This window comes from Cololabis saira, chromosome 12, assembly GCF_033807715.1.
Source record: "Cololabis saira isolate AMF1-May2022 chromosome 12, fColSai1.1, whole genome shotgun sequence".
NCBI lineage: Eukaryota > Metazoa > Chordata > Actinopteri > Beloniformes > Belonidae > Cololabis > Cololabis saira.
In genome coordinates, this window is record NC_084598.1 from 39,053,969 (window position 1) to 39,066,172 (window position 12,204).

Consider the following 12,204-nt stretch of genomic DNA (forward strand, 5'->3'; position numbering starts at 1 on the left):
AGTCAAAATTTGGAGAAAAAAGTAAAATTTTGGAGAAAAAAGTCAAAATGTCGAGAAAAAAGTCGAAATGTCGAGAAAAAAGTCAAAATTTGGAGAAAAAAGTCAAAATTTGGAGAAAAAAGTCAAAATGTCGAGAAAAAAGTCGAAATGTCGAGAAAAAAGTCAAAATGTCGAGAAAAAATTTGAAATGTCGAGAAAAAAGTCCAAATTTTGGGATTAAAAAGGAAAGGACAAAGGAAGAAAAAAGAGAAAAAAAGGAAAAAAAGAAGAAAAAAAAGGAAAAAAGAGAAAATAAAGGAGAAAAAAAGAAGAAAAAAAGGAGAAAAAAAAGGTCAAACAATTTTGAAAAAGCTCCAGGAGCTACTAGGGCGGCGCTAAAGAGCCGCATGCGGCTCTGGAGCCGCGGGTTGCCGACCCCTGGTCTGGATTATGGGCTCAAAACATCCGAGCTCCAGATTCACTGGCGTCATTAAAGAGTCTCACGGACGCCGGGGAGGCGTGAGACTTAATTTACTTTCTGCTACTGATGCACCGATTGTTCGGTAACCGAAATTGTTCGGCCGAAAATGGCAAAAAAACACTTTCGGTGTTCGGTGGAATAAGTGGGAAAAAAAACGAACAATTAATAACGACGTTGTAAAATAAGGAAATAAACTGGCCGCTCCCGTAACAGTTGCGCACCACAAACCTAAATCGTTAGCCAACCAAAGGGTAACCACATAAGAATTTTACCTAACATCCACCAGGAGGTGGAACCAAAACAACATAAATCAATCTATTTTTATGTTCAATAAATATTTTCTACCTTGTAATTTTGTAAAATATTTTTTTCTTTTAAAAGCATGCCTAAATCAAATGTATTTGACTTATGCAATGGTGAAAAAATTGGCAAAATAAATGAAAAACAGCGAAGAACCATGTTCGGTATTGTTCGTTATTCGGCCAAGTGTTTATTATTATTTTCGGTTTCGGCCACAAATTTTCATTTCGGTGCATCACTACTTTCTGCTACTTCAGGTAAACACTTCTCTTTTTCCAAATGCACAAATAAATGTTGGCGTCTACAAACGTTTGTGCGGCAGCAGAGACTCTGACGAGGTGACGACACTCTGCACCAGCTGGAAACTACGACCGGTTGCTCCGATTGCTTCTCCAGATCCAGTAAAAGTCCAGTAGACCCGGGGAAGACGTGGGGGTTGGTGGTTCCTCTGGACACGAGACACTGCAGCCTTTAATAAACCTGCAGATTCCTGCAGCTCGGCTGAACAAGGCGCTGCAGTCCGGCGCCCGCAGGCGGGTTAACCCTCGCCGCGCCGGCTGGTCCGGGTCGCCACCGCAGCTCCGCCGTGTTTGTTCAGCCCTCCTGAAACACAGACGCTGATAGACGAGGGACGGCAGCAAAAGCTTCATGGGAACGACGGAGCGGCCGACAGTTCAGGATCCGGACGTCGGGGAACCGGCGTTCCTCCGACCCGGATCCCCTCCAGGTTTCTCTACATCAATAAATACGTTGTGCAGTGACAGACATAAATACGGGCCGTCCGTCCGTCGCTGCTCCGGCGGCCGCGGCGCTCGGCGGCTTCACAGGCAGCACGTCCCGCCGCAGAAGAGAACCTGCTCCTCTCGCGTCTCTATGGCTCATTATTTCTCAGAAACGGAAAGAAGAAGAAGAAAAATTCACTCCTGTGAAAGTCGGAGAGAGTCGGAGTCAGGGGTCGCTCGCGTTTTTATCAAAAGCAAAAATCAGGAAATAAATACAAAAATTATCCTTGTAAATGTTTGAAAAATGCCGTCCGTTCCTCGAAGACGATTAAAAACGACCCATGTGACCCGGTGGCTCCGCCCCCACAGAGCAAAGGTGATAATCTCCATGGAAACCAGGTCACCGCGTCCGCAGGTCTCCCCGTTGCCGCGGGTGACGGTTGCCGTGGTCACCGCGTGCGCAGGTACTGCGGCGTGGAGTAGTTGAACAGCGTGAAGTCCATGCGGTACAGGTTGAACAGCTTCCTCTGGTAGAAGGGGCTGATGTGCTTGAAGAATCGCGCCGCCATGTCCCCGTCGGTGCGCGTGCTCTTGGCCGAGGCCGGAAACTGCACGGCGTCCTCCACGCCGGCCAGCCGGATGACGGCGGCGGCGTCGGGCTCCAGCGTCTCGTACTTGCCCACCACGTCGTAGCGGATGAGGCAGGGGTGGCAGAGCGAGTGCACGCGCTCCCAGTGCTCGTTGAACGGCTCCTCGCGCTGCGTGCGCGGGTCCACCAGGTACTGCACGAACTCGCCGAACGACACGTCGGCGCCGGCCGCCAGCGCCTCGGGCCGCGGCTCGGCGCGGTGCCGGCGGATGATCTTGGTGCCGTAGCGCTTGTGGAAGGCCGTGTTGTAGCTGCGCGTGAACTTGTTGCGGTACGCCGACACCAGCCGCTCGAACGGCTCGCGCACGAACAGGAACTTGAGGTAGCTGCGCAGACGCTGGTTGATCTCCACCGTGGAGAACTCCGACAGCGTGCGCAGCCGCCCCGCCACGTGAGCCTCGTTGGCCGGGATGGAGAGGGGGTCGGTGTAGCGGCCGTCGCCCGTCAGGACCATCAGCACCCGCTTCCAGTTGGTGCAGGCCACCTGGGGGGAGAGAGACCGGTAGCATGAAGTTCAGCCCTTAATGAACAACAACAAGTATAAGCATATTTTTACATTTCTGCTATACTGCCATTTTATGGAGTATTTTTATTTGCTATGCATCAAAACAACCCATATAAGCCAATCTTTAATAATCTGTATGTTACAAGTCAATACTAACTAAATAAATTGCTAAAAAGTGCAAAGAACTACCAAAAAATTGAAATAGTTTTCTAATTTTACATAATTTTCTAAATACAGAAATCCCACAGCTAGATCCCTCAAAACTGTCGATTGGAAAAAAGTAACAGAAGTCTTTTAAACCAAAGGAAATGTATCTGGAATGAATTCATGATTTAGTTTTTGAGATTTATCATTTTATATATCTTCATCCGGCGCTGAAGCTCTAAAACTTTGATCACGGTAAAACGTTGTGTGTGTGTGTGTGTGTGTGTGTCGCTGAATAATCCTTCGTGAAAATCACGAAGTCACCCCCCAATTATGAAGATTTCCACAATTTTACTGGATTATTATGTGATTTTTCCAAACGATTTAATGGATTAAAACTCTGGGACACTAAATGCAGGATATGCAAGTGAAACTCTTCCTGTTTAACCTGCAAAAACAATTATTGCTCTGTTTTATTTGGTTGTAATTGTATGTTTTGAAAAATCAATATGCAAACAGGATCACGGAGCTCCAGCTGGTCATAAAGTGTTAATTTCTACGGCTGTAATCTAATAAATCTCTCGATTCATTAGTCGATGCAGCTCTACTAAACTCCGATTGGTCGATTCTTTAATTTCATCGGGAGGAAAGTACCAAGTGCTTTCAGACCTCTATAACAGGTAACGGTCTATAACGGTCTATCTTTGTTGTTGAATGTTGGATTAGCCCCGCCCCCTGGCCAGAGACGGATAGATGGTAAAGTTGGAGGACGAGATCCGTATTTGTTGAACTCCATCATGTCAGACGTCTGCAGTTCGTCATAATTTCATAAAAATAGAGCTCAACATCAAAGAGGAGGATCATCTGAACACGGTAAACTAACCTGCTCCGTCTGTTCTGACGACATAAACATGTCAGAGTCGACATTTCAATGTTTTAGTCTAATAATTTGTAACTAGGGTCCTCAATCTCTCTGTCTCCGTCTCCCTCCCTGGCATTTATTTGCGCCTCAAACTATACTAAATAAAAACTCTGCCGTGTGCAGAATGATGGTGTCTGTCAAATATTAAAACATGACAAAACAATCAATAATATTATAATATTCCTCCTATTAATTTCAACAGGCTGCAGTGTGTAATTAAGTTCAGTGCAAAACATTAGATCAAAAACGACTTAATATATTGCAAATTTACGATGATGAACCCCCTAAAAAAGCCTAATAAATAATAATAATAGATTTTATTTATAGAGCACTCTTCATTCAAAGAATCTCAGAGTGCTTACAAGATTAAAACAAGTTAAAAACAGGTACAAATTTAAAAAGTCAGACGGAGAAGCAGCGGCCCAATTTCTGTGGAGCCCTCAATAATCGAGTTTTAGTGAAACTCTGAAGGCTTCAGTCGAACAAGAATTTATTCGGCTGATTACGGCTACTACTACTAATTTCATCATTGTAAATATTGTAAAAAAGAGGATCTGCACACTTGGATCAATGCAAGTATCTTTAATAAATCAACCAAGCTTTCGGTCAGAAGACCTTCATCAGGGTAATAGGGTAATGGACTATTACCCTATTACCCTGATGAAGGTCTTCTGACCGAAAGCTTGGTTGATTTATTAAAGATACTTGCATTGCAAGTGTGCAGATCCTCTTTTTTGCATAGTTTACACATGGTTTTCTGGCACCTTGACATATTTTGGTCGTGAGTGCGGTGACTGGCTCACTGATCATCTTAAATATTAAAACAAAGTGACGACAATTTCCCTTCGCATGCGTCTAAATCTCTTTTTTAATAATTGGAAGGCCAACGCCCACTTTTTTAACCCAATCAGGAAGTCTGGTGAATTTTCAAAATAAAACCAGAGGCGTAGACGGTTCAGTGTTAAGAGTGTTCTGGTTCTGAAGAGACGCTTGCAGCCAGACCAGAGGACGAAGCAACGCCCCCCGGGACTTGAACCGCAGCAGCAGCAGCAGGATCAGTTAAAGGAGCTTTTATTAACTCATAAACGAAGCGACCGCCTCGTCTGAACCTGCAGCGTCAGCTGCTTGTCAGGGAGATGCTCGCCGGCTCTGATCAGCCACTCAGATCCTGATCCCGGGATCCCGGACCACCCTGGACGCTCGTTAGCTGCTGTTTCCACACAGAGATCACTTCATAACTCCCCAGCAGATGTTTGTCTTGGCGTGGGTGATCAGATTCCCGCTGAATCAGCCGGCCAGGTCGTGACTCAGAGGATTGCAGAATCAGACTTCCCGTTACACGAGCGCGCTGATGCTGCTGCTGCTGCTGCAACAGTGGAGCGAGTGTCTCACCTTGGGCACGTAGCAGTAAATGAGGCCGTGTTTGTCGTCCACAATGAGGTGCTTGAGATCCTCCGGCGACAGCACCCGGCGCTTCCTGGTGTGGTTCCGGCACGCCTGCTCCAACAGATCCCTGCGGCCTCGGAGGGACCGCTGCACCGCCGACAGCTCCAGCTGCTTGAGATGCAGGACGAGTCCGGGAGACCGGCAACACAGAAACACGCGTTTCACACAGAAAACCTTTCAGAAAGAGCTGCAGGAGGCAGAGCCGCCATACTCAAGAGTTAGAAAACTCAGAAAACTGGAGGGGAATTCATCTAATTCCTCTAAAACAGTGACGTCTGAGATGAAGTTCTTAGAAATGACTCTCCAGCGTTTCTGGGGATGTGAGAGAAGGAGGAACCGTGACCCGATATGAACTCAGATAACAGACATCCATCATCTCTCCCATGAGAGAAGTAAAGTTGCTTTCGTCAATGAAAATGATGACCAAATATCGTCCTCAACGAACCTGAGGAAAACGAGACGAGGCGAAAATGCTGGTCATATGACGATAACTTAATATATAACGCAATATCGTAGAGGAATAAAAACGAGACTAAATGTAGATTACAAAATGAAAACTCTGCTAAAATGTGTCTTCATTTTCGTTGACCAAAACGAGACGAAATGTTCCAACAAAGCTCCTTAATGTCCATGTTTTCAATAGTTTCCTCTGGTTTAGTTCTGCTGGGTGACGTTATGTCCTCGGGGAATCGCAGCCCGTGGGGAATCAGATCCAGAAGATGCAGCTGCAGAGTTAGAGGCTGATGCCGTTAACGCAGAGCTCTAGGTTCATGTAGATTAAAAACAAAGTTACATAGAGAAACGCAGGGATCTGCTCTGGGGCTGGAGAAGAAGAATAGACGTGGAAAAGAAAACCCAATGTGCCACGGACAAAGAAAAAGATGGGGAGAAATGCGGAAAAATAAATATGTTGTAAACTCAAATTAGAGTCTTCTGTATCTGGAATGAATGTATTCTTGAGTCTATAGAGGGTCTGCATTGACGTCACTCTGGACCAGCCCCTTTACCCGCACTGAGTGGCAAAACATCAGCAAAAATGGCTGCAACTAGTGGAGAAGACGGGATAACAGCCGATGTTCCGGGTCTCTGGAAAGCGTCTAGAGACAACATCTGTTGTATTAGACGCTATACAAATAAAATTGAATTGAAAATTGAATTGAATTGATTATCGGCTTAAATTAAAGGGAGTTGGACTTGACAGTGATAACCTTGTTTGAATTGTAAAATGGGTTTGGCTTAATACAATCTTTGACTAAAAGAGTAGTAGTAGGAGGAGTGGAAGATGGCGCCGGTGTGTCTGGCCCGCTTTCTGACGCTCCCGACTTTTGTGTTGTTTGTACTGTTTCTTGTGTTTGTAGCGAGATCCACACACTCTCTGCTGACTTACAATCGCCATGACTTATTAAAAGTCAAAGCCACTGTGGATTTTCTGGCGGAATATGGCCTAGGCGAGCCAAAAAACTTTCTTCCGCCTCACCTGGCTGATGTCCCATCACACCTGTTCCGTGCTGGGCTTCCACTTCCCCGGAGGCGCAGACGCCGGGGGAAGCGCAGTGGGCGCCTAGTCAGACTCAAAGCCTGGCTGGCCCTCTCTCCCAGGCTGGCACAGTTTCCCCGTCTCTCCTTGCCGGAATATGAGGCATGTCTACGCCGCTATGTCTCCCGGCGAGCCCTCGTTCCGGTCGGCACCTGGTTGGTACCATTTGCCTGCCCGTATGAGGCGCTCCATGCTCCGCGTCTTCGCCTGTCTCATCTCCGCCGTCCTGGAGGAGTCAATCACGGCAACCTCAAGCCACTGAACCGGGCAGCTCACGCGGCTGATGCCCCGGCTCTGACTAGATGTGCGCTGGTAAACGCAAGATCCATAAAAAACAAGACTTTCATTCTCCGGGACTTCTTCTCCTCACAAACTCTGGATATACTCTTTGTGACGGAATCCTGGATAAATGCGGGTGAGTCTGCTGCCTTCACAGAGCTTCTACCTCCCAAATGCACCTTTTTTAATTCACCGCGGCTCACTGGTCGTGGAGGAGGAATTGCGACAGTTTTTAAGAACAACTTATATTGCAAGCTTTTGTCGCCACTGTTTTTCTCTTCTTTTGAACTGAGCTTGTTTGAACTGGGTCGGTCGGATCCAATACTGTGTGCGGTGGTTTACCGGCCGCCAAAATATAACCGAGACTTTATAAAAGACTTCGCTGAATTCTTGGCTGGTATCATGACAAAGTATGACAGGATTTTAATTGTTGGTGATTTTAACGTGCATGTCTGTTGTCCTACGAAGCCACTGGCTAAAGACTTTGTAGACTTGATTGATGCTTTTAACTTTCTACAACATGTTACTGGACCCACACGCAGCGAACACACGTTAGATCTTGTATTATCATATGGGTTGCCAATTTTTAATATTCAGGTTTCTGATGCATTTTTTTCTGATCATATGCCTGTCTTATTTGATTTTAACTTGCCCTGTCATAGTTTTAAATCGTGCGCTTCTGCACGTCACCGCCGCATCTTAAAACCCTCCACCGCTGCTCAATTCTCCTCTGTTTTTATTAAAATTGCTCAGTCTGACACTAGGTCTCCTACTTACCTGGACACAGAGCAACTAACCGCATCCTTTCTCTCAACCTGTGCTGGCATCCTGGACACTGTTGCCCCTTCAAAAGCTGTGCGCCCCAGACCCAAACCTGAGCCATGGCTCAATGACACCACTCGTGCGGCCAGGCGAGAGTGCAGGAAAGCTGAGCGCAGGTGGAAGAGAGATAAGCTCCATGTGTCATTTGAAATCCTTAAGGACAGTTGGCGAAAGTATCAGAAAATTTTAAAAGCTGAAAAAACACGTTACTTTTCTGATATTATTTCACAAAATTTTAATAACCCGCGTGTTCTTTTTAAAACCATTGATTCGATTTTAAATTGTCCCCAATCCACCTGTCTGGAAGCTTCATCTGAAGTGTGCGAAAAGTTTCTCCGCTATTTTATTGACAAGGTTGCTACTATCAGAGCCCATATCTCATCCCCCTCTTTCGACCCTTCCATAGCCGTCACTTGTTCATCTGTTTTTAATCAGTTTGAGCCTGTGTCGTTGTCATTTTTAACTAAAATTGTCACCCAACTCAAACCTTCATCCTGCCCCACTGACATTGTCCCTCCTCGTCTTTTTAAAGAGATTTGGGAGACTATTGGACCAAATGTCCAAAAAATTATTAATAGTAGCCTTGCTTCAGGTGTTGTCCCGGCGCAATTTAAAGAAGCTGCTGTGGAACCCCTGATTAAAAAGCCAAATTTAGACACTTCAGTTTTATCAAATTATAGACCCATTTCAAAGCTCCCTTTTATGTCGAAAATTTTAGAAAAAGCTGTACTTTTACAATTACAGTCGTTTTTAGACATGCATGGCATCCTTGAGATGTTTCAATCTGGGTTTAAAGCTTTCCACAGTACTGAGTCTGCACTGTTAAGAGTTTTTAATGACATCTTTTTAACTATTGACTCTGGTGATTCTGTGATTCTTATGCTTTTAGACCTTACTGCTGCCTTTGATACAGTTGATCACACAACTCTCATTTCTCGGCTAGAGCATTGTGTTGGTATCAGAGAAACTGCCTTGGAATGGTTCAGGTCATATCTGTCCCAGAGATGCTTCTCAGTCAGACTTGGTGACTCCCAATCGTCTTCTGTCCCTTTATCTTGTGGAGTCCCCCAGGGTTCAATTCTCGGACCTATCCTCTTTTCTTTATACCTTCTCCCTCTTGGACTGATTTTTAAAAAGCATGGCATCTCTTACCATTTTTATGCAGATGACTCTCAAATCTACCTGCCCCTCAAAAGAAATGACAACAGCTCCCTGAAGCCTCTGCTAGAGTGCCTAAAGGACATTAAGGCCTGGATGGCATTAAACTTTTTAAATTTAAATGAAGGTAAAACTGAGGTCATGGTGTTTGGACCCAATCGGGCCTGTGATGGCCCTCCCATTGATCTGGGTTCCCTACACATTTACCAAAAAACCACAGTCACCAACCTCGGCGTCAAAATTGACAATGATCTTAAACTGGACAAGCAAATTAATTCTGTAGTAAAATCCAGTTTTTATCATCTGAGGCTTTTATCTAAAATTAAATCTGTTTTATCTTTTAATGATTTTGAACGAGTAATTCATGCTTTTATCTCAACCCGTTTGGACTACTGTAATGCCCTCTATACTGGCGTCAACCAGACCTCACTTGCTCGCTTACAGTTAGTCCAAAACGCGGCTGCTCGTCTTTTAACAGGAACCCGCAAGCATGACCACATCACCCCCGTTCTGGCCTCCCTTCACTGGCTCCCTGTCTCTTTTAGAATTAATTTTAAAATACTATTGTTTGTTTTTAAGTCACTAAATGGGTTGGCACCAAAGTACATCTCGGACCTCCTACATGTGTACACTCCCTCGAGGTCTTTGAGGTCTTCTACTCAGTCGCGTCTCGTTGTTCCGAAAACAAGGCAAAAAACCAGGGGCGACCGTGCCTTTTCAGTTATGGCCCCTAAGCTTTGGAACGAGCTACCTCCCCACATTAAAATGGCCCCCACAGTAGAAATTTTTAAATCTCGTCTTAAAACTTATTTTTATTCCTTGGCTTTTAATCCAGCGTGAGAGTTGTGTGGTCTCTGTCCTGTCTTTTATGTCGTGCTTTTATGTGCTCTTATCTATTTTACTCTGTTTTTAGCTTTTTACTATTTTTATCATGTTTTATTTTACTCATTGTGCAGCACTTTGTTAACCTTGTTGTTTTTAAAATGTGCTATACAAATAAAGTGGATTGGATTGGATTGGATAAAACGAGACTAAAATAGTCCTGGACAATTCTGACTAAAATGTTCAGACTTTTAGTCGACTGAAACTTGAAACGACTAAAAGGAGAATGAACGAGACTAAAACTAATAAAAACTAAAATGATAGCTTGACCCAAAGACTAGACTAAAACTGAAACAGGCTGATGAAAACAACACTAGAGAGAAGTAAAATAAGGAAAAAAGTGATGGAATATGTTTATTACTGAGCTTAAAATGCCGATCCGGGACTCTAAGTTTGCAGAAATGTGTAAGAGGAAGTCGTCGTGACTCTGCGTCTCGGCCCTCACCTCATCTCCATCGAGCAGGCTCTGCAGCGGACTCCTGCTGCTCTTCCCCGGCCGGCCGCCCGTCTTCACAGCAGCTTCTGCAGACGACAAGAAGACAAGAGGTCAGAGGTCGTGGAGGCCGTAAAACGGTGCGAGGGAACTTCGTGGGAACCAGAGCACGTTTTCTTTGATGATCGGAGAGTTATGAGTATTTAAACAGAACAGAAGTGCGTCATTTATTTTCATTGTAAAGATATACGAGCGAGTTTCCACCGATCGGAGGGAAAATCCTCCCCGTTCCCCTTTAAATATTCCATACTGTGTTGACGAGTCCCGCTGGTCTTTTTATCTTCTCTCCGTGCTTGTTTTCTTTCCCTCCACCTAACGGAGGGAGATGACGGATCATTGAAGCCCCGCCTGGATAAACCCACAGCCTCCGTTCAGACATTTAACTCCACAAATAAAAGTACTCCTGATAATAAATACATAATTCTGCTCTGTAATGTCTTTATTTACCGTTCATAAGTCAGTATTTGGTTTTAAAAGCGATGACGGGCCGCTGGCTGTACATGCAGTGACCGGCTCACTAGACTTAAGATCACTTTTTTTTGTTTGTCCTTGTCTTATCTCAGAATATCGGAAGGGAAAACAACCGGACCAATTCTTTTGAATGACAAAAGCAGCACAATGAAATACTGCATAACAGTAACTTGTATCTAACTTTGACATACAGAAATGTAAACTCAACAAAAATTCACTTTTTCCTGGTCTCTCGGACTCGGAAAACTGAGAGTCCGTTGCCAATAAGGTGACAGAATCTGGTATCAGCAGTTCTTTCTCTTGTTAATGTACAGTTTTGTAAACTATTTGTATTTTGCATCTGATTTAATGTTTTGGTGCATCTGCATGCGTTTGTATTTAATTACAGTTTTGTGTTTATAACAGCCTTGTTTGAATAAATATATGGATAATATTTATATATCATGATTGATTAAGCATCAGGTACATTTTAGTGATGCTGATATACGATGTAATCTGATTACTATAATGGTAAATAATGTAATTTATTTTTTTTTATTTTTATTTTTTTATTTTTTTATTTTTTTAACATAATATATATTAATAATTAATAATGTAATTTCAATCTTTAATATTTCAAATTCAGGTTTCATCTCCAAATTCAGTCCAATTTAAATCAGTAACATTTACTATTCATTCCTTTTCTGAGGTGGAGGGGGGTGTTGGAGCTGGTTATTCTGCTAGAGACTTTGGGACTAGTTAGTAGTCGTGTCAATCCTTAAAAGCACTGGAGTCAATCCTCCAATAGTGTAGAAATAACAAGAAAAGCAGCCCAAATATATATTTTTCAGCCCAATTGGGCTGAAACTTGCCCAACCTGGCAACACAGATTTAGAACCTCTGCAGGAGATTCTCCTCAAAACGATGAAATAAACTTTTTAATAACGACTATCCAGTCATCCCCTCTAAAATTAAGACCCTTGGATTGAGATTTAAGACAAATTAAAACATTTAAAAGGCCTTATTTTTGCAAAAATGGATCCCAAGAACATTATCGTCAGTGGATCAACACCTGCAACCAAGTAAAAAGCTGTTCAGCATCATTCTTCAATATTAACGTTAAGTTAAACGGCATAGTTGGAGACGTCCCTTAGAGGGGACCTATTACGACATCTAACACCTATTTTAAACAGGCCTTGAATGTCTTAAAAACAAGCTTTTGATTGTTTTTGCTAAATAAATGAGAAATTCAGCCTCTGAGCCATGTCTTTATCTTCCCATTCTGTAACAGAGTTAGTAGTCGTGTCAATCCTTAAAAGCCCTGGAGTCAATCCTCCAATAGTGTAGAAATAGCGGTAGTGCAGTCGCCACACATATCTGATCTCAGCTGATGGATGGAAACATTTATAGTGAGTTCAACATCATCATCCACTTC

General features: G+C 43.7%; 1 protein-coding gene across 2 annotated transcripts in view; it reads right to left on the bottom strand.

Moving 5' to 3' along the window:
• Positions 1-790: 790 nt before the first annotated feature.
• The window catches only part of si:ch211-236h17.3 (carbohydrate sulfotransferase 11), a 35,392-nt gene continuing 23,978 nt past the window's right edge, over positions 791-12,204 (bottom strand). The window contains exons 2-4 of one of the 2 annotated variants that reach the window (XM_061735072.1): positions 10,272-10,348; positions 5,095-5,256; positions 791-2,615 (exon numbers count right to left, since the gene is read on the bottom strand). In XM_061735072.1, the coding sequence (XP_061591056.1) occupies positions 1,932-2,615; positions 5,095-5,256; positions 10,272-10,348 (923 nt within the window). In that variant the 3' untranslated portion in view covers positions 791-1,931. Of the gene's footprint in view, positions 2,616-5,094; positions 5,260-10,271; positions 10,349-12,204 lie in introns of both variants that reach the window. The other variant, XM_061735071.1, reaches the window with a different exon arrangement.